The 22,185-nt window shown below is 37.3% G+C and overlaps 1 protein-coding gene across 7 annotated transcripts in view; it reads right to left on the reverse strand.

Moving 5' to 3' along the window:
• Positions 1–1,946: 1,946 nt before the first annotated feature.
• The window catches only part of EPS15 (epidermal growth factor receptor pathway substrate 15), a 53,964-nt gene continuing 33,725 nt past the window's right edge, over positions 1,947–22,185 (reverse strand). Inside the window, exons 14-26 of one of the 7 annotated variants that reach the window (XM_086617096.1) lie at positions 20,228–20,389; positions 19,419–19,616; positions 17,251–17,448; positions 16,615–16,692; positions 16,166–16,256; positions 14,734–14,769; positions 12,100–12,236; positions 10,454–10,523; positions 9,161–9,237; positions 8,496–8,658; positions 5,764–5,864; positions 5,162–5,212; positions 1,947–3,840 (exon numbers count right to left, since the gene is read on the reverse strand). In XM_086617096.1, the coding sequence (XP_086473222.1) occupies positions 3,694–3,840; positions 5,162–5,212; positions 5,764–5,864; positions 8,496–8,658; positions 9,161–9,237; positions 10,454–10,523; positions 12,100–12,236; positions 14,734–14,769; positions 16,166–16,256; positions 16,615–16,692; positions 17,251–17,448; positions 19,419–19,616; positions 20,228–20,389 (1,509 nt within the window). In that variant the 3' untranslated portion in view covers positions 1,947–3,693. Of the gene's footprint in view, positions 3,841–5,161; positions 5,213–5,763; positions 5,943–7,343; positions 7,972–8,495; positions 8,659–9,160; positions 9,238–10,453; positions 10,524–12,099; positions 12,237–14,733; positions 14,770–16,165; positions 16,257–16,614; positions 16,693–17,250; positions 17,449–19,418; positions 19,617–20,227; positions 20,390–22,185 lie in introns of those variants that run through there. The other 6 variants (XM_086617094.1, XM_086617097.1, XM_086617095.1 and 3 more) reach the window with 6 other exon arrangements.

Below are 22,185 nucleotides of genomic sequence, written 5' to 3' on the forward strand. Positions count from 1 at the left end.
GTAGGCAACTAAAGCTCGACTCTACCTACCAAAATGGTAAATTTCAAACGTGCATCAAGAAAGATCTTCAATTTGGGAACGTGACTGTACTTCCAGTATGACCTGTTGACTATCTGCTTTTAATTTGACATTGTCTTGTGTTTGATAATTGCACAAAGCAAACAAATCCTCTTCCTTCTTCTGATAAAAAATGGATGCATATGAAAGCTGACCTTCATGTTCACTCTAATTAACAACGGAATTAAATTCAGGAGTATTCAGTGACATGATACAGAGTTCCATAAAGACATATGACTTTAGTTGCCAATGTTTTGAACAGATACGTTACTTTTCCAATTTTACTCTTTTATAAATTAAACCTGTACGCTCTATATTATCTAAAACCACCATTCTATCAATATTGCAAAAACATGAGGTTGCACATCTATGTACACAAACACTTCAAAGATTCAGGCTAAGGCATGACTAAAACTTTGTAATACTTAAGTTATAATTTTGCTAAATATTCAAATTCTGAAAACAGTCAATTTAAATTTAAGTAGCTAAACAAAACTGTTGCGAATTTAGTGAGGAAACAACACTAGGCAACATGGCTCTGACAGCTGGATGCTATTTCTGTGAAGAGGTGACATACAGCAGGTGGGTCAGGCGGCAAAGGATGGCAAGGAAGTCCATGTGCACCAAAGAACGTGGTAAGTCCAATACTGACGTCTAAACACAATAGCTTTTAAGTATTAAGCAGAAGGGTTAGTATTCTCTGTGACATCAAGTCTCCTGGCTTAAAGTCCACTGTGCTGAAGCAGACAGCTTTTTAGAGAACTCCACTTAAAAGTCAACCTGGTATGTTAGCACCTTTACTGCCATTTTATTCCTTGTCAATTCTTCACTGTGATATTAACAGGCTTAACATTCATCCCCAGTACATTCTTCCAATACGGTTTCTAGTTAACTTGCACTGGAAACATACCTGTCAAGCAGCCAAGTCATCTGCCAGGCGTTAGATAATCTCTTCATCTTTTGAGTGCAATGGTATTCTGTGAGTACAAGAGAAACTTTTACATGATAGTTAGAACTTCATAGTATCGGAAGTAAGAGAAAGACAGTGAAAAGGGGATATCAAATTATTCAAGATGATTAGCAACCATCTTCAGTTTCATAATAAAGAGTGAAATGGCGAACTGCACACAATTTGGAGGGGAGAGAGGGTTGAAAGCCACACAGTCAGAGGCAAAGCATACCCAGGATGGAAACTTGACAGAGGATTTCAAAGGGGAAAAAAAACACAACACAGAACAACAGATAGCCTGCAGAAGGATTCTAATAGCCTCAAGAATGTGTGTGAACCTGATAAAATTCATGAAGATATTACGTTGCCTAATCCAACTGATGTCTTACTAAAAGAAAAGAGGCAAAAAGATCTGGGTCCACTTAGTCAAGGATATTAAAACCTAGCACTTCTGTAACAAAAGATCAAATACATGTAAATGGTTGCTGGAACTCCTTGACCTCTGACCAAAACAGTCTATGCCTTGACATAAAGGAGACGTTACGCTCACAGACATGTTTAGAAGAATCATATATGCTGGGTCAAACTAAATATCTCTTAAACCTTGTATGTTGACAGGAGCCAGCAGAGGATGCTTAAGATTTATCTGTGAGGATGCATAAGGAAACATTTAGACTCTGGAACCCTTCTGCAGGCAAAAAACCTTGGACAAGAGCAGCTTGAGTTTTCTTTGATGCTGCCACAGCTCCTAATGAAGCAAGTGACCGCTGGGATTAGTGTGCACTTCAGATAACCTCGAGATTCAGGCAACTTTTTTCTCTGATGATTAACCCGCTCCCATCAGACTACAACTGGAAAGCTTTATGTTGTTTGCATTACATTTACACGTTGCTTTATAGCTCACAGCACCCTTTTGAAATAATAGGCAAACAGTTCACACTTATGTACTTAAACTTTATTTCTTCATAATTACAGGCTATTGTTAGAATTTTTAAACAAAAAGGAAGTCTATAAATAGAGGCTAATCCCACCTGAACAAGTTGTTGGTTTTTTTTTAAAAAAAACAGTTAAAACTTCATAAAGTAATGCCATTTAGCTCACAGCAGTGGTTTGTTGGTAGTCTGAGTAAAAGTACTATAAGTCAGAGTCAGTAACATGAAATGTAACATCAAATGACTCAAAACTTTAAATTCCATAAAGGAAAGCAGGAATATATATATAATATATACATATAATATTGTGTTGGTCCACTGAGTACACATTTTTAACAAAAGATAAGAAACTATGTAATCCAGTTAAGCATATGATTTGCAAGATTAGTGTACACTCATTACAAAGATGTATAGATAAGTTATTACTATTTAATACTTGCAAAATTTTAAGTGACTTTTTTTGAGCAGGTGTTCAAACGCTCATTTCCCAGTGCAAAAGAAAAACCATCTCAGTCAGGTCACCCATGTTTCCTGAAAAATTGAAAACTGCCCTCAAACTTGTGCAACAGCAGCATTGATAGGTAATGGGAAGAGCTTAAATATACTGAAGCATGTCTGAGTTTTCCCCTTTTCTCCCCAGTGCTGTGTGTTGAAACACGTCAATGTCCTCAACAGAAATACCACAGGTTAAAAGTGCAAGAAAAAAAAAAATCTCTTTATATTTATGCTGCTGCCATCCATTTTTCTTAGATAGGGCAAAAGATTATTCTTTTTGGAATTATTTTAATGAAACTGATTCTCCAAAATAGAGTTCTTTCAAAATGAACAATAAGTTATTTTCATTAAGTTATTTTCATTAACATTCTATCAATCCTACTCTGACTCAGTGACCATAAAGAAATCATTCAGTTTAAGGTGCAACTATCAGTTGGCATTCAATAAATTACATATACAGAAAACAACCGCGGTTAAAAAAAATAAAATCAGACTACCTGTTTCTTCTTTCTATTCTCAATCTTATTTCAAATTGAACTTCTTAACTTGCCAGTTCAGCTGCATATTTCACAGGCAAAAGTGGCTCAAATAGCAGTGGGGTCTCCTATTTCGACAGTCATCTTGGCCAACAGCAAATGCACATGAATCTTCAACTTAATTGCTTTATAAAACAAAATAACAGGTCTGTCTTAAAACCTGTAACCATGCAAGAAAAGCAGTAAAGTTTTCAGAAAGACGCACTCTTTCTTAGACTCCATGAAGATTGTTACTTCAAATCCAAACGTAGAATCGTCAATGAAGAGAAAAGTCTTTACGCATACATGTAAAATAAAGCACTCCACAACTCTGGCATTACTAAAATCTCTTTAGAAGGATAAAAGGTTTCAAATGACTAACTGCTTGATGGGAGACAGTCAGCCATGGCAGAATAATTGCTATGTTCACTTTATGCTCGATTACCAACTGCTGACAGGTTACAGTCAAACTACAATCTCACTATCTGCATTTTAAACTGATTTGCTTACAGCTGGGAAAAGCACTTTGTTCTGAAAACTTGAGGGAAATTGAATGCTAAACTTAAGTTATTCAAACAATAACCAAAAGGACTGAATTTAGCAGAAACATTCACACCACCTTCAGAAATTTAAAACCTTTCATAGTTCCTTGTATATATGTATTTTCTGATTAACATTTAAACAGGTTAAGTATTCAGGAAAAGGGACAAAACAGTTGACATAAGACAAACTCTTATTCTAAACTTCATGCTTCTGATATTTCAGATTTACTGAGTGCAATAGCCAGTTCCAAGTCTTCTTGCTCTTGCTGTTTTAGTCTCGCCAATCTTTCTTTCTCTTCTCTCTCACTTTCCCTCTTAGCCCATTCAATCATGTCTTCCTCAGTAGAATACTGCATTTTTAAAAGACAAAATAAACTAGATTAATAATACAATAATAACTAATACTGTCCAAGTCCTTGGTTTAAGAGACAATTACAGTTTTCCAAAATATTGTATATATTCTAGTCTATAATATTCTATATATTGTATATCTAGTATTATATTCTATAATATTCAAATATTACTTGCTTTTTAATACGCTATTAAGATTAGCTTAGCCTAAGGTTTACCTTATTATTAAGAGCGGCACTGAAGCCATCCAATTGATGTATTTTAATGAAATATGCCATGTTTCAAATTTCAGTATTAAGTTTTGAAAAAGTTACTGAGCAGAAAGTGCTATAATTTAAATTCAAACTCTTCTGGATAAAAAACAGTCTATGTAAGAAAAATTTTGAATAAATCAGGAGAACATACTGCCAAACACAGCCCTAACCACACTGCGGAACATCCCGATCTACCCTACTTTAATTAGGGATGATTTTTCCAGGTGACAATGACTGCAAAAGTTAGCTGTAGAATGACTGGGTTTAATTGTGCAGATGAAAAATACTCTTGCCAAGAAGCAGCCAAATAAGGTAACCATACAGTTAGAAGCCTCGTAGTAACATAGAGAAAGGTCAGTGTGATGTAATAGAAAAAAAAAAAGAACAGATTCTTTCCATGTATGTTGATGTGAACAGAACGTGAACTCAATTTCTGTGGCACAATGATTATAAATCAGAGACAGTTAAGGGTATTATATAAAATACAAAAGAGTATGCTAAAGTCTGTTTCTAGTCAGCATGCAGAAAAGCTAAGAGGTAGGTGAAGCCCATGTCTTCATGAATGTACCAACGTTAAGTCTGAAACAATTATAATATACTCCAGCTAGTTTCTGCTTTGAGCTGCTGCTTTGGGGAACAAATGCAGGAAAGCTTGAGTTATTTCCATAGTTCACTCAGTATTTTCAGTAATTGCAGCTGGAAAAGAGTACTTTTTCCTTCATAAAGATAATGAACACTTTTGCTTTCTCCTCCGTATTCCACATTCCCTCCTCCCAACTGGCTTCTCGGTCCCTCTAACTAATAACAGTGATCAATAACAGCATTTCAGAAATTATCATGCTACAGACACATCAACCAGTGCAAGTCAATTTTGAGAGCCTGTCAATCCTCAGTTTACTTCAATCAAGCACATAGTTTATTAGGCCTGAAAATAAAAAAAGCAGTATGATCACGATACTGTAAATGCAAACTGCATTTAATAGGTATCAAGTTTGAAAGTGAGATGATGCCTTTCAAAACTTCTTTTTGCAAAAGCTCAAAAGAAAAAAAAAAGGCATGCACAAACCTTTAGATTTGCTTCTACTGCTTGGACACCACGACTTCTATGAAACGGATTCTGGTTATAAAGAGACACTTACTACTTTTTACTTCATTGTACATGTCTGGAATTTACTAGCCATTCAAAACTCATCAAATTATATTTCATTAAGATACACTGTTATGAGGCTGTTTATCAATATTTCAGTACATTGAAATTATGACCAAACGGTTCAGTGACAGCTAAATTAAAATCACACGGTTTATTTTTAATTGGATAGTTAACAGTGTGCTTGTTATAGATAGATCATTTAAATCTGCTGCGTGCTCGGATAAAATGGATAATCCCTAGAACATAGATATTTAAAAAGTCCTATTTTCTAAAAGCTAGGAGGCCTTCAAGAAAAGACTCATAAAAGCAATGAACTTAAATATTAACTACAACATTTTGCAGTATTTTGTTTTAGGACAGCCTCAGCTGTAAACTAAACGTAAATACTGTTTTAACTGGAAGCCAGATCCTTTTGTACATGGGATATGTTTTAATATTTTAAATTAGAGTGAAGACTTCAGTGTGAACAATTCAAAGCTGTCATTATACTGAAACAAATGTAAAAAGTGTTTACTCACAGTACTGAAGTTTGCAAAATTGTTGGGGTCAGCCTCTTTACTGATGCTGGTGGGAGCAAATGGATCACAGAATAGATCTGCTTCTTGTTCTTTGGGAATGTCTGGGGTGGGGAAAGGCTGAAATGGGTCGCTCGGTTTAAAGGAATCTGAAGAGTCTATTTGATTGATAGGTCTTTTCCCTTAGATTAAAACGAATTTAAAATGAATTTAAGATAGCAGGTAATAACATGCCAAAAATAGTAAAAAAACAAAATTCAAAAGCTACTTGGAATGCAACCTCTTCTAGCAAACTAGTGTAGTTGCAAAGACTTCAGAGGAAGGGTTGCCAATTTAAAAATGAGGGTATGGTCCACGTTTTGTTAAAGGGTAATCAGATAAAAAGGAACACATGTATGTTAATAATTCAAGAACACAGTTATGTACTAATTAACTGTTTTGGGAAGAAAATTCCTAACAGTTTTGAGCTCCTATGCTATCAGCACAGTATTTTTCCTTCTGCTTACCAACTGTCCATGGTAATTCCAGCAAGGCTCTTTTATTATTTGTTTGGATCAGGTTAACACAATTTCTTTCAGAGAACAGAAATATGTTTGTAAGTCTTCAAAACACTGTATCCTCTCACTATGCTAACACCTGGAATTTTTGTAGCTCTTAAACTAACAGGATGAAGGAGTATGATAACAAGTCATCACAGGCTTAACTCTTTTGTTAATCCTTGCCTAAGTAGCTGCACATATAACAGACTCAGGCAGAAGCCCCTCACTTATCTTGTTCTTTTTTTCAGCTTAACCCCAGTCAGCTTTCAACACCTTTGAGGACATTAACCCAAATACTTCCAAGAACATTTGAGCTGAATTTCATCCCACCATTCATTCTCTCCACATGTTATTGCTTACAGAAAAAGTTTCTTTGCAGTTTCCTGAACTCAACTAGCAGGTTCTGCAAGTGGTTCGACACTTAACAATGGCTGTATTTTAAAACTTGCTTCTGTTGCCATTTTAGATTAAAACTGCAGAATCGAACAAAAGTGCTTATTATTTTGCATATCACTTTTCCAATTTAGTTTAAAAATTCTTTCATAGACCAAAAGACATTCTAATTTGGCAATGATTTAGAGAATACCCCCTGTGGAATATATCATTTTAGACACTTCACAGATAACTTTGCCGTGACAGCTCTCACTCACTGATGATGTTCTATTCCTGGCAAACAACCCATGTCTAGTTCTTGAATAGTGTGGAAGAAGCAGCTTCAGGTGATATCTAGGGAATTTTATTTCTACATGGGAAGGAGTAATAAGAATATGAAGTATACCATCTCCAAATCTGCCCCCAAAAAATCATTAAATGAGGGTCCTTACCAGTATCTAGAAAGGCAACTGATTTCAGAGGCAAGCAAACAGCCCTGCTGCATGCTTTCCAGTAGCATGACAAATTAAGAGAAAGATTTTGGGGGCATTTCTTTGAAAAAGCATTCTCTGCACCTAAGTATCTCCAATTTTTATTTCCATTAGAAAAATAATTTATTTGGAATGGTTATCAAGATAACCACAGTATCATTTTTAGTACATACAGATCAAAACAGGCCACTTTTTTCTAGTCAACCATTCATAAAGATGCTGTTGTTCTGCCACTAGAAGCTTGCACTCGAAAAGAGGATCTGTATACCATGTCATAGCCACTCCCATACAATGAAGTCAGAAATCCTTTTTTTGTTTTAAATAAGGACCACTGTAAGAAGAAACACTATCAAATATTCAAATTATCGTCATGTCAGCTGTTTGAATTTTATTTACAATGAAACTGATTTCTTGCATAAGCATGAACCAGATCTCACATACCATTAGAAACTCAACAGCTTAGTTTAAACTTTAACATTAATACTTTTACATTTACCATGTTCCCCTTCTTTTAAGAACAAAGATGAATATATGTTTTAAGTTTCATGCTAGTTTTCCAAAGCACCTTAGGATTCATCCATATAATGTAATAGTGAAGGAACAGTACAGTAGTTTTTGAAGAAAATTAAAGAAAGGACAGGAACTTAAAAAGGAATACCAGTAATATATTTTTCCAATCTACACCAAAAAAAAATTGAGAGTGAGGAGTCTGTTGTAACACGGGCTTGTTGCAACCACAAGAAGGTGTTATCTTGGCCTTTTCTGGAAAGCAGAGCTGTTTGTGTCATGGAGTAGACCAGAGGACTCGGCTACCACAGCGCAGAAAATGGCACAGGAAACTTGCATTTATCACTATTACCTTGGCTAGGTTTATTACTACAGATCCCTGGCAAGGCCATCTGGAAAAAGTTAATCTGAAAACCTGAGACAGACGTTTAACCCCATTTAATTCATTTCTCATTACAACCAGAGGTTTTGCAATGGATAAAACACCAGTCTCTCACTTTAAGCACAATTTAACGCAAGATTCACAATGTACCACATTAGTAACCATTTAATTTGTAGCTATGCTATGTTCTTGCAGATACTTGTAATAACTCTTTTTTTTTTTTTTTCCTGTTTTCTAAATCCTTTCTCTCTTCAAAAAACAATGACCCCAAACGCCATGCCAAATTTAACTCTGAGGAAACCACCAACAGATCAAGAACATACTTGTTTCACATCTTGCTCATTCATTCTAAATCCAGACTCCGCACCATCCCCTCCTAACTGCTGTCCCACTGCCAATATCAAAGGGGGGAATTGTTAACAATATCTCCGTGTCATCTCTTACCAGGCGGTGGTGGACAGGGCCTTGTGGGAGTTCCTGTTTTAGGGGGCAATGCAGGAGGAACATCCTCATTTTTAGCTGGTGGTTCCTCAAATAAGTTTTTAGTTATGATCACATTGTTGACAGAACTTGATGTGGAAGAGCTAAAGGGATCCTCATTGTTGGCCTTCAACAAAGAAAAGAGCAACATACACATTTTCAGTGCAATTCTACTAATAATTTCCCATCTTTTCAATACTGCAATATTTATTTAGAACTGAAAGTTTGGACTAAGACAAAAAGAAAATACTTTTGTTTGTTTTTAAACATACCATCTACATACTCCAGGAGATTTAAAATAAAGACAAATCAGCAATGGCTCATGTGCACAGCAATATAAAGTTTAGTACAGATATATATGCAAAAGTAATACTTTTGCTGCTAAACTCAGCAATTTTTTTAAAAATAATATGATTCTATAAAGAGAAAATACTTATAAAGCCACATTGCATTCTGCACAGTGGAACTGCAGGACAATTTACTATAAAGACCTCTTTTTCAAGAAACTCAGCCATGACAGATTTTAAGTAGTGGCAAAATTATAATGAAACCGTTGGTAGAGACAGTAAGCTACGTCTTGTTGCTGCAGTTTCATGCATTTTCTATGAGTGGCAGTAGCTTCATGTTACCTTTGACAGCGTGCTAAAGTCAGCAAAGCCGCTTCCAAAGGATTCATTTCCAAACAGAGAGGCAAAGGGGTCTGTAGCTAAATACACACAAATCAAGCAAACAATAAAATTAAAAGTATGAAAGAGATTGAAGAAAATCCCACAACAAAAAAGCAACTGGTACGTATTTTGCAGCACAGACTAATTCAAGTGAAATGTTCTATGAAGTGGCCGCTTTTATTTAAGTTACTAAGTAGCTTTTACAAAAACTTAAAGTGTCAACTACTGATTAATAATTCTTCTGAACGGGAAGTAATTAAAAAGAAGGTACTGGTATTCTGGTTGCCTACATTTAAAAAGCTCAATTCCATTGACAGTATTAAATAACCATACTACTAGACGTTCTGCTGAGACACATCTGTATATACAGAGGTATTTGTTTGTGTGCATACCCCTATAAATATACACACACAGACATCTCTGTGTGTGTGTGTGTATGTATGTATGAACAAGAACAAGGGCTCACTTCTGACTGCAGGCTCGCTTGTGGAATAAAGTATCTGAATCTCGTATCTTTTCGACCTAATTCAACAGTATCCTTTCATTCCTATGTGCCTCAGAATATGTAAAACCTGCAATTCTACTGTAAAGCAAGAGGTGCGCCATCTTTACCAATAGTCACTTCTGCAACTCTAGAAAATAGCAAGGTTTCATCCTACAATTAAACCGAACAGGTTTACAATCGGAAATCACATGTGGATTCGTGTTTTGGTTTACCTCTTCTCAGTGTAACTTAGGAAAATAGGAGATTAGAGTCTTCCCTAAAACATCTTTAGTCCTCAGATGAGAGAGGGTCATAGGAAAACAAAAGGAGCAAACTTTTAACAGTAAAAACTGATGAAGTAGTTATTCTATCCCACAGCTCCTCTCATAGTACAAAGCTATCTTTGTTACTTTGTATGTTACTTAGAAAGTAACATGAAATCTCTAAAAACAACCCTAGCCCTACAAACCACTCAAATAGTCTAAATGCTTGGTTCAGAATATTTTACCAGTTTTAGGTAAGGCAGAGGAACATTGTTGCAGTTAACAGTCTTCAGTAATATGCACTTTAGATAATGAGATAGTTTTGTTTTCCAAAAATACTCCCCTGCAAACCTGCACCTCATGCCATATTTCATAGGAAAATTCAGAAAACTTAGGAAATCCCTAAAACGCTCCATCACACTTTCAGTTAAAGGACTAGAAACAAAAATATACAAAAGCAAATAAAAATGAAACGCAAGAAGTCTGATGTATATAATCTACTTTTACCTAGATCATTTGATGTCGTAACAGTTGTTCCACCAGGAGCAAAAGGGTCGTTCTTCTTCGATATCTCTGTCTAAAATAAAAAATTCCTTTGGAGGGAAGTTTGTTTTTCAGCTTAAAGAGGTTCCTCATTCTAATACAATCATGATTTATTTCAGTTTAGAAGAAGTTTTAAGATAAAATATTTTTGAATTAGCTTTCATCAGCATGAATAAACTAGTCTGTTAACAGAAACTCCTCTTCAAAACAGTGATTAACTCTTTCGAAGGATGGAAAAAAGGTACAAAATGTGCAACGTACTTGGTAACCACTAACACAAAATTTAAGAATATCTACCACTCATTTTTTTCTCAGATTTCTACAACCAGAGCCACCTTCGTGAAGATATAACTACAAGATATTAACACCACAAAGGTGCACTAAAGCTTTCAGGATGAATGCGTAACTTCAGTTCAGAAATACACATCTCTCAAGAACCAACTGCTAATTCCACACCACAGCTCTGACCCTTTTATTTTATTTCCTCTTCTGTACTTCTCTTATTATGAGACTGTATTATGGCCAAGAATTGGTTATATTGGAATATTAAGACTTGGCAAAGGATAGTGTGCTGAGGAAGTAGTAAAAGTGTAGACTGTGGTGTGTAACACGACCTGCGTGCACACGACATGGAAGGACACCGCCACCACTGGCAGGTGCAGTGATTGCTCACTACCTTGGCTGTTGCGGGTTTGCCTCAGGCACACTCTGCAGCCACTTCACTTGCTTCCTAATCCACAGGAAATTAGATTCCTAATCCTAATCTAATTTTATGTACGTATGTGCATATTTTATACACACAAAATCAGAAGTGAGGAGTGAACAGAAGCAGTACTAAGAAGGAAAGGACAAGCCAAAAGCATGGAGATGAACTTAAGACATGAAGAATTTCAGCTTCTTAGATTGTTTGACAACTCTAGATATTACCTCATTTTTATCAAGTTCTGTCCTAGATCAGAGAGGGTTTCATTCCCAACTCTACCTTATTATAGGCTCAAGACTAATCAATAACTGCTCAGTTATAATGTGAACAGCTAAAAGTTACACCTAAGTGCACTTCAGAAGTATGTTCGGTAACAATCTCCACATTATGAGAGGGCTTCAATGACTTACTAAAAAAACTACAATGAAACCCAAACAACATACCCCTATAGAACAACTTGACTTTTCAAAGGGAAACTCCGTACCACATCAGATTTCAGGTAAGATATAGAATATACTTATTGATCCTGTAAGCTTTGGAGGCAGAAATCAAGTGTCTCAACACAACTTGGCAAGATCAATCTTTAGTTTCTTTCAATGTTTAGTACGTTCCACCAGCTACCAATAGAACTTAGTTCATTATTCTTAAAAGTTCTTTTCTGTGGAGCAATGAAGCTCCACACTGAAATATTTACAAACTGGTTTTATTTTTACTTCTGCTTCATCTGTGACTATTTCTAAAAAATACAACACAAAAAAAGACAAGTCAGAGCCATAGGGTAAGAGGTAACCTTTTATCTATATGATTTCGGAGTATCAGCATTTCAAGCCATGTCCAAATGTACAAAATAGGTTATTTTGTACAAATTGTACATAGAAAGTAGTAAAAAGTATGTTATTGAACGTACCGTGATATTACTACTGTTGTCTGCAGTGCTAAATGGATCACTGCCAGCAGTCACAAAAGGATCAGTGGAGGACTGTTTGAAAAAACAGTCAGCCGCAAAAGGATCCGAGCCTTTGAAGGGATCACCACCAAAGGGATCTAAAAAGTAAACATCTCATTAACATTTCTGCTAGCTTTACTTAGCTTGATAGTTTAAAAATTAAACGTTATATTGCTTTTTTCATATTGCAAGAAAGTGACACATTTAAGATAAAGGATCTTTGAAGTACAAAATTCATCTGTGAATAATTTGTATTCTGTGATTCAAAACATTAGACAAGCCAACGTTTTCTGCACATCATGAAAAACTCTGGAATGTGTCAGTGGTTCAGTTCATGAATCACCTGAGCATATAGGTTTTTTAACCAGTTCCCCTAAACCCAAAGCATTTTACAAAACCTCATGCTTCTCAGAACTCTCCTACCCTTCTCTCCTTCACTCTCCAAACACAATTCATGTTTTCTTACTTGGCACTTGATTGCACAAGGCTATTTTGCTAGAGCCTTCCCACTGGCCGTTTTGCTTTTTTGTCACCAGTAACTCCATTCGGGACCCAACAAATAACACAATGATGTTGCCTGTACAGCCAATCTCAATACACACTTCCCACCTTTTTCAATATTTACTACTAAAGAAAGTTGGTAAATTAAGAGCCTTTAAAAGAGTACAGTCCTACTTCTTCGCATACAAAACAGGCAGGAGGATTTCAAGGCCTTCACATACTTAAATCCCAACTAAGGATACTTCCAACAGCAAAAGAGAAGTTCACTGGCAACAGGCTTCTCTGAAAAGCTTTAACACAAGTGGCCAGCTCCTACTGTCATATCCATCTACCCCACAGTAACTTTTTGGGTCATTTCATAGAATCACAGAATAGTTTAAGCGGGAAGGGACCTTTAAACGTCATCTAGTCCAACTCCCTCCTGCTGCGGGCAAGGACATCTTCAGTAGATCAGGTTGCTCAGAGCCCGGTCCACCCTGACTTTAAATGTTTCCTGTGATGGAGCATCTACCACCTCTCTGGGCAACCTGGTCCAGTGTTTCACCACTCCCATCCTAAAAAACTTTCTCCCTTATATCTAGTCTAAATCTACCCTCTTTCAGTGTAAAGCCATTGCCCCTTGTAAAAAGTCCCTCTCCAGCTTTCTTGTAGGTCCCCTTTAAGTACTGGAAGGCTGCCGTAAGGTCTCTCTGGAGCCTTCTCCAGGCAGAACAACCTCAACTCTCTCAATCTGTCTTCATAAGAGAGATGCTCCAGCCCTTGGGTCATCTTTGTGGTCCTCCTCTGGACTCAATCCAGCAGGTCCATTCTCTTCTTATGGTGGGGGCCCAAGAGTTGCCTGTAGTACTCCAGATGGGGTGTCATAAGAGCAGAGTAGAGGGGGAGAATCACTTCACTGGACCTACTGGCCACACTTCTTCTGATGCAGCCCAGGATACAGTTGACTTTCTGGGCTGACTAATTCCTTGAACAGCTGAAATTTTGCTTTCTTAAAATTCAGGGTCCTGACTTTACTCTTTGCCCGACCCATATCCCTTAGGACTGCAAACTCCACCAGTGTGTGATACTTCAGCCCAGGACACCAACCACAAGGTTCCCTTTGTTGCCTCGGTCTCTAATTCTTACCCATAAGCTTTCAACCTGCTCGTGACTATACTTTAGAGACAGCTCTTCACACTCTATCCATTTCTTGATGTAAAGGGCAATCGCTCTGCTGCTCCTTCCTTGCCTGTTCCTTCTGAACAGCTTGTAGCCATTGACAGCCACACTCCAGCCATGGGATTCATCCCACCAAGTTTCAGCAATAGCACGAGGTCACAGCTTTCTAGCAGTATGGTGGCTTCCAGCTTCCCCTGTTTGCTGCCAATGCTATGTGCATTGGTGTAGAGGCACTTGAGCTGGGCTGTCAGTCATGTCACCTTCTTAGAGGAACACCCTTTAATTCCTTTGAGGTATTGCACTGGTGTTTCCTTGTTGGCTCCTATAACATCAGAAGCCCCTGGCTCATCTCTGTAAGACTTCAACTGTGCTCCAGTGTAGCCAGAGCCTCTCAGAGCAACGGGCTGAGGGCCGTCGCTAGCACCCCATCCCTCTAACCTTGGCATGTCATCCTACAGCTTGTCACAGGCAGGTCTGATATTATCCCCCTCCCCCTTCAGGTCTAGTTTAAAGCCCTGTCAATGAGCCCCACTAGGTCAGAAGCAAAGACCCTCCTCCCTCTTTGAGAAAGGTGAATCCCATCTGACATCAGCAAGCCTGGTTCCATGTAGGCCATCCTATGATGGAAAAACCAAAAATTGCAGCAGTGACATCAGTCATGGAGCCACGTATTAATAGACTGGGTGCATCCGTTCCTTCTAGTGTTGCTGCCCAAAACTGGAAGGAGAAAGGGAAAAATAACCTGTGCTCCAGATTCCCTTACCAACTAGTCCCAAGGCCCTGAAGTCTCTTTTGCCCTTGGACTACATGTTGCAGCTTCATCACCATCAACATGGAAGAGCAGTAATTTCCACCTTTTTTGCGCTGAAAACACATACTCTGCTAGTAGGAATCAGTTAGAAGAACAAACACATTAGAAGTTACAAAGTTACTTACCAATTTTCCCAAAAGGGTCATCTTTGAAGGGATCATCTTTTTTAAAAAAAAAAAATAAAAAATATTACTTGTCATAAAGCATGTGCTCAATTGAAGTCTTTTGGACACAAACTCATTTCTACAGCTAGAATTTAAACAACTCTCACTCAGAAACAATTTCACTATTTTCAGTGGAATGACAAGAGTGAACATTAGAAAAAGCAAATATTAATCAAGTAGCTCATTACCAGCATGACACACACAAAAAAAGCAGCCATCTCAAAGACGCATTTCTGTTGGCTATTATCCATACACACCTACATTATACAGTATTTACCACCACAGTAATCCAGGCTAACCACGGATAGAAGGTTAGTCTCAGTTTTGATTAATTCTCACCATGGATGGTAGCTCCTAAGTGTTCATTTCTGTACTGGATACATGGTTCCAAGTGCATCAATTGCACTCCCTCATCTACATCTGAGGCATACATGTACTGTCTCTTAGCTGTAGGTATCCACTCCTGAACATACTGAGCACACAAAGACCAAAAGGTTGGCTACAACAGACATATCTTTCTCCTCTGAAAGAAAGGCCTTGTCATGTGCTGTAAGTAGAACCACTTCAATATAAACAAAAATCAAGCAATATCTACACAGAAGCATTCAAGCTGTTTTCAATTAGTTCATTTATTCATTAAAAGTATTAAACCTGCACTGACATTCTTTCAGAAGCCAAGTGATCTGTAACAAATTTAGCTTGTTTTCCTTTCAAAGCAATACAAGCTAAATTGATCAGACCATGTTGATTCTGAAAGCATGTAAAATCATTAATGTGGCTGAAAACATTTGCTTCAGCAGTTAATTCAAATTAACTCCCCTTCTCCAAGTGGCTCCATACATACAGATCACTTCTTCCAACATAAAAGAAAAAAAATCAGAGCAGCAGCATTCGTAAGTGTCAAGTTCTTAAAATAAAGCATAGCACTTCCACAAGACGAACAGATGGTGCAGTTCCATGTCACCTTTTTCTGAGTGCCAAAGTCACCATAAGTAGGCCACAGCCATTCATTCTCAGCCACCCACACCCTCCCCACACCACAGCTCACTGAACCCTCAGCTGATCTGTTTGTTGATCTGTCCTGCAAATCAGGGGTGTGGGAAGGAGGGAGAGGAAGTAGAAGATGTGCTCAGGAAGAGCGGTGAGGGAAGGGTGCAATTTTCACAGCTAATTAGAAAGTCCAGATGAGTTTCCAGTCCTTCCAGATGAATGAAGGAGAAACCCCGGAACTCTCATTTCCATTTTTGTAATGCTATTGGCTCCACGCTCCTGTCACTCAAACACCTTCACATTTATTCTATAAAGAGCAGTTCCAAGGTGAAGATTAGTCTGAGATGTGTTCATACAAGACATATTTCTGCAAATCTGCACTTAGTGAGAAAAGTTTACTTACTGTCAACAAAAGGGTCAGACTGGAAGAACTCTAAGCTGGCTTCAGAAACTAGGTCAGGCAATGGATGAGATTCAGCATCAAATGGATCTTCCTGGGTAATGCAAAAGAAGTAGAGAAAGGTATTAAACTTTTAAGACACACAGGACGGAAAACGCTTATGTCGTCTTGTGGTACCATTTAGTACTTTCTTAAAGCTGAAAGAAAAAAGAGACAGCTAGAATTCTACATAATTCATCAACGGAGATGCAAAATATTTCTCAACAACCTGCCTGCTATATGAGATGACATGTTTGCAAGACATTACACTCTAAATAAAAACAGCAAGAAGTGACAATTTTATTTCTCTGTTGTTCTATGACCATCAAGCAAGTGACAGGATCCAAACTTGAAACAGCTTAACTAATTTTTTTTAATTTACTTTTTCCTCCCCCGAATCTGAACAAACTCACTTTTTTGGTAATAGTTGCAGCTGGGGTCTCTTTCTCTTCTTCTACAACAGGGGCTGTTGTTTCAGGACTATTCCTCATCTATATAAGGATAAAAGCAATCATAAATAAATAATCAGAAGACTACACAATATACATAATTTTAAGTATTAAATAGCTAAAAGAATATACTAAATGGCACTTCAAGAGGTTCGTACTTAATACAGAACATACTGAAATGTTCCATAAATCTCGTGAAAGTTTAAAAAAAAAGAAATCAATCAAGAATCTACTGAGACATAAGGAGAGACATTTAAAGCAAGACAGCTTTAGGTTTTCTGTACTATTCCTTATTCCATTCTTGTTACATCAACTGGAGACAGCTGCTCTCCTTTAACATTAATTCTACTATTCAGTTGATGATATTTGCTTTGGAAACAAACACAGAAAAATTTTTAATGCCACTTTCCAGCCAAGCTAAAATTACCTCCTTTTCTGCTTATCAACTTTCAGATTGCTGAAATATAGCCCCTCAGAATAACGCCCTGAAATTTCACTTGTGCAACTGTTTAAAAACATAATCAATCTCGATACATTCCTAACTTATTCCAACTTCACAGCTGCATTGCATCATGACTAAGCAGGCAAAACACTACTCACTGGAGACACACTGTTTATTTGTTCATCTTCTGCTATACTCTCCCTTTCAGCATTCTCATTAAGGTTAGCAGTTTCACTGCTGCTGTTACTTAGACTAGAATGATCCGCAGTTCCATTAACAAGTGCATTATGTGGCTGAGGCGGCCAACTAAATTGGTTATTTTCCAATTCTTTCAGCTCAAGAAGTTTTGTCTGCACCTGTAAACAGAAATAAATATATATGCATCAGTAAGGCAGCACACAGAAGCTAGTATATGACCATCAGCTCTTAAATATAAGATGCAAGTTATATATCTGAAATTCTTATTTTCAAAAGCAAATATAATAAAAACCTTGTTCTTTCAATCAAAGGGTGAAATCTGAGAGATAAGCATAAATATGATTTACAAGGGAAGCAACATGGTTGAAGGACAGACCTGAGAACCTTCTGCCAAGGAAGCACACTGCATCACTAGCAAGATCATGACTTGTTGCTTTATTTCTACTCAAACTCATAAAAAGAGTTGCAAAGCTTTCAGGATTTTTTTTATTTGGATGGTTTTGTTTGAGTTTAGGCTTTTTTTCATGGTTGTTTTTTTGTTTGTTTGTTTGTTTTTAAATCACGTATTTGCAATTGCCTTAAACTGTAAATTAAAAAAAGCTGTTATCAAAATTCTCATCTTCCAAGAAGGAAAATTACAAATTCATGATCTTTTCCCACATGACCATTGAAGTCTACAAAATCCACAGTACGTATTCCTAAGCAGTTACATCCCCATGTTATTATTGCAGCAATATGCTTAATGCAGTGCCTTATGGCAAACATTTACAGCCAACCTGCCAATTATGAAGGAATTGAACAATTTGGCAGATTATGCAGAAGGATGAATGTAGTTCAGATATTTAGGTGTCTAAATCTCACTGACTTCTGGTAGGTCAATCACCTAAAAGAGTTTCCATTGCATTGCACCTGTCACAAGTCAGGTGGCAGCAAAGACAATACCAGGTGTCTTTCAAATACACTGACCTCCGCCCAGCCATTAGAAAATCTTGCCTAAAGCACCAAAGCACCTATTGTTGATTATGTGTGAGCCAAGAGCAATAAAAATCAAGAGTACTGATATAAAATCTATTAAAAAAGTTTCTAGTACAGTCAAGCATAACCACTCATATTATCAGCCTCAAATCTGTTGATTGCAAGTACCTCTTGCTAGTACGTTAATATTGAAACAGCACAACCTTCCCTCTACCTGTGATGAAACAATGGAAAGTACGTTTGTTTATTTCTCAGTTTCTAAACCTCAAAGCCAAATTTTAAAATTATGAATATGTTACAAGGCTCTTCAACAGAATAAAGTGTTCTTGCATGAACACTAGCAGTGGAAGTCTTAAGAAAAACAAATTGTGTTAACAAGTTAGACATGAATTGTGTGAAATGACCAACCCAAAATTCAGCCATTTCTAGGGTTCAAAGTTAATAGGAAGGCTTTTTGTTTTAACTTGATAATGATGTGGTTCTGGCTAATGTATTAGACAGCTGCTAGCAAGTCTGAAGGAGAAGAATGATGAGGAAAGGGTGTGCAAGCTAACAGACCACTGAAGTTAATAGTAAATCACTGACTACAGACAGGAGCTAAAAGCGTTCCTTTAACGTAACAGCAGGCACTTCAAACCACAGTTCCGTGCTTAAAAAACAGCGCAGCCATCTCTGCTGCTTAGTATCTAGTTTCAATCCAAATGATTCTTACCTTCACCTTACTTTTCCCCCTTCAACAATGCACTAAGTCAATGTTGTTAGTAATTTTGCACTGACATCACATCAATTAAAGAATAGTGAGAGCATGCCCAAGGCCACGGCTGAGGAAGAAGGCTTAAATAACTATCGGACATGGAGAATTTAAACATGCATTACCCATTTTTCATTCATTACATTAAGACAAATTTATGAAGTATAACAAATTAATCCCTTTTTATTAACAAAACTTGGAGAAAAATCATTAAGTACTTTGAGTGACTTGACTCAGCCTCTAAGAATCCCAACAACTAGTAGCACAAAACACGTGTAAGCAACTAAAGACATGAGCATACAGCGAAGAAAAAAACCCCACCACCTTCCCCTTAAGAAAAAACACACTAAAGGCTGTCAGCTAAAAACCTTATTTTTTTTTTGGTCTTTCACACTGCCTTACTGAATTGATTTCCTGTTGTGAATCCTGCAGATGTTGCTGAAGAGGTCCCAGCTGTGCTTTCCCAGACTCTATGCAATGCTCAAGCTCTGCAGTTTCTTGCTGCAAGCGACTCAGCTCCTCTTGAGCTTTGGTCAGTTCATCTTCATATGCTGAAATTTTTGATTCCTGGCTTGTTATTTCAGCCTTCAGCATGGCAATCTAAAGCACAAACAAGTATTTCAAAACCAAATGAAAAAAAACACCACACTACCAAACACCGCCAAACACATTATTTGTGACCAGAAAAAGTAAAAACCTCATAGCTATTGCAGAGATTATAGATCATATCTGAATGAAAGGTAATTCACTATTGGTCTCTATAAGATCATAGTATTCTAGCTGTTTTCCTGACCAACACAGATGTTTCTAATACTGAAAATGTAATTTTAGACCTTAGAGAAATAATATAGCTTTATATTAGAAAATAAATCTACATAAACATTATTTTTTAACTGCTACAAAATCAGACCTATTAATTAGTGCTTCTAATTACACTTATATTGCAGAATAATTCAGCAGCATTTTTTATTTGCACTTAATCTTATCTGTGTTCAAGTATATCTCAGTATATTTGTTGACACACTGAGACAAAATTAGGAGGTCACTGAAGTGAGCGATATAATTCCTATTCTCTGTTGGTCGCAAAACCTTGACACTCAGGCTGTGTATTCATTAACGTTTTTTCTCCTGCCCCAACAACTGTAATGCTGCAAGTCCAAGTTCTTCAAAATGAGGCATTTAGTCTAAGGGCCTTAGCCACGAGACCTTACCAAATGGGCCTCCTCTGCACACTTCTGCCTGATATCATTAAGTTGCTCTTCCAACTTGGCCTTCTGCTCATCAAGATCGTTAAGGATTTCCTGTGCTTCCTGTTTCTGAGCTTGCAGCTTTTGCAGATTATTGCTCTCCCGCTTTACTTCATCTTGTAGATCCTGTAAAAAAACAGATTAGCTTTGCATTTGTTCCCTCTCTCCTAACTACTAAACTCCACAGTACAAATTACAGTATTAAATCAGGTTTCAAAGTATCAACAAATTATCTTTCAAAAGCCAGCATTTATAACATGTCAGGCAAGCAAGTATCCTCAGATTCTAAGGTATAAAAATAATGAAGTTATTTGCTTTTTCCTTTTCTTTAGTAAAAAGAACCTGTCCGAAACATTGAAGATCGTGCATCAGCACAGATTAACTGTCTTACTCACAGGGAGGTGTGCTGATTTTGGCTGGGATAGAATTAATTTTCTTCACAGTAGCCAGTATGGGGCTATGTTTCAGATTTGTGCTGAAAACAGTGTTGATAACACGGGGATGTTTTCGTTATCACTGAGCAGTGCTTACACAGAGCCAAGGCCTTTTCTCCTTCCCACCCCACCAGCGAGCAGGCTGGAGGTGCATAAGAAGTTGGGAGGGGACACAGCTGGGACAGCTGACCCCAACTGATCAAAGGGATATTCCATATCATATGACATCATGCTCAGCATATAAAGCTGGAGGAAGAAGGAAGTGAGACATGTTGGGAGCAACGAAGTTTGTCTTCCCAAGAAACCGTTGTGCATGACGGAGCTCTGCCTTCCTGAGGATGGCTGAACTCCCGCCTGCCCATGGGAAGGAGTGAATGAATTCCTTGTTTTGCTTTGCTTGTGTGTGCTGCTTTGGCTTTGCTTATTAAGCTGTCTTTATCTCAACCCACGAGTTTTCTCACTTTTACTCTTCTGATTCCCTCCCCCATCCCACCAGGGAGGAGCGAGCGAGCAGCTATGTGGGGCTCGGTTGTCGGCTGGGGTTAAACCACAACAGGAGGTTAGGGTTTCATTTTGAATTTTGAAGTCATCTTTATTCAGGATGCTACATTGTCTCTCTCCTATATTTTAGCAATATGTTACTGAGTTCCTTAATAATAGAAATTCTTTGTTCTGCTCCTCCCTCTTCAAGAATATAGCACCAAAAATAGGAATGTGTTTTAGCAACATGCTAAAGGACCAAACCAAATGCACTCCCTTCTAGAGCCTCCCTGCCTCTGATTTTTGCAAAATCAACCAAAAACTTGTTTTCCATAAAACAGCACTGGTAAGAAATGCACATTCCATACACAACGATATAGGATTTTTAATTTATGAAACAGCAATAAGTATGTATTTTGTGTTCTAAGTACATTAAGTAGCATCATATGAAAACTAGCTCATTTCTGAGCAACAGGAATGGTTATAGTTCAACAAACTGCAGAGATAACATTGAAAAAATGTCAAGAAAAGAATTTAGGAAGAAAGAATCGTCAAAGTCAAGAGGAAGAGATAATACAGGGAGATCAAAAAGGATTAATACAAAAGGAAAAGCATTAGATGAAAAGAGAAGATTGCAGCCTTTCTGAGAAAATATGGTAATTGAAGGAAGAATCATGAACAACAGTAAAGAAATGAATAGAGATAAAAGAAAGTTAAGAAGGATAAAATCATCTAACATGAATTTCTAATTAAATCACACATCTGTGTGCTGCTCTAGGCTGAGATCCTCCTGTCCTTTCTCAGGAGTGTTTTGTTTGGTGGTTTTGGGGTTTTTCTTTGGTGAGGGAGATAGTTTATGCACACGTGTGAACACCTCCAGATAATCAGGACAAAAGCCAGTTGAAACAGAAAAGCGTAGGGTGCAGCAGTCAGATGCTAGAGAAACAGGTAACCTCAAAACAACTTGAAGACTACCTAAATAAACATCATAAATGCTTTAATGAAAAG

Source organism: Tauraco erythrolophus, chromosome 10 (genome assembly GCF_009769465.1).
Source record: "Tauraco erythrolophus isolate bTauEry1 chromosome 10, bTauEry1.pri, whole genome shotgun sequence".
In the NCBI taxonomy this organism is placed as follows: domain Eukaryota; kingdom Metazoa; phylum Chordata; class Aves; order Musophagiformes; family Musophagidae; genus Tauraco; species Tauraco erythrolophus.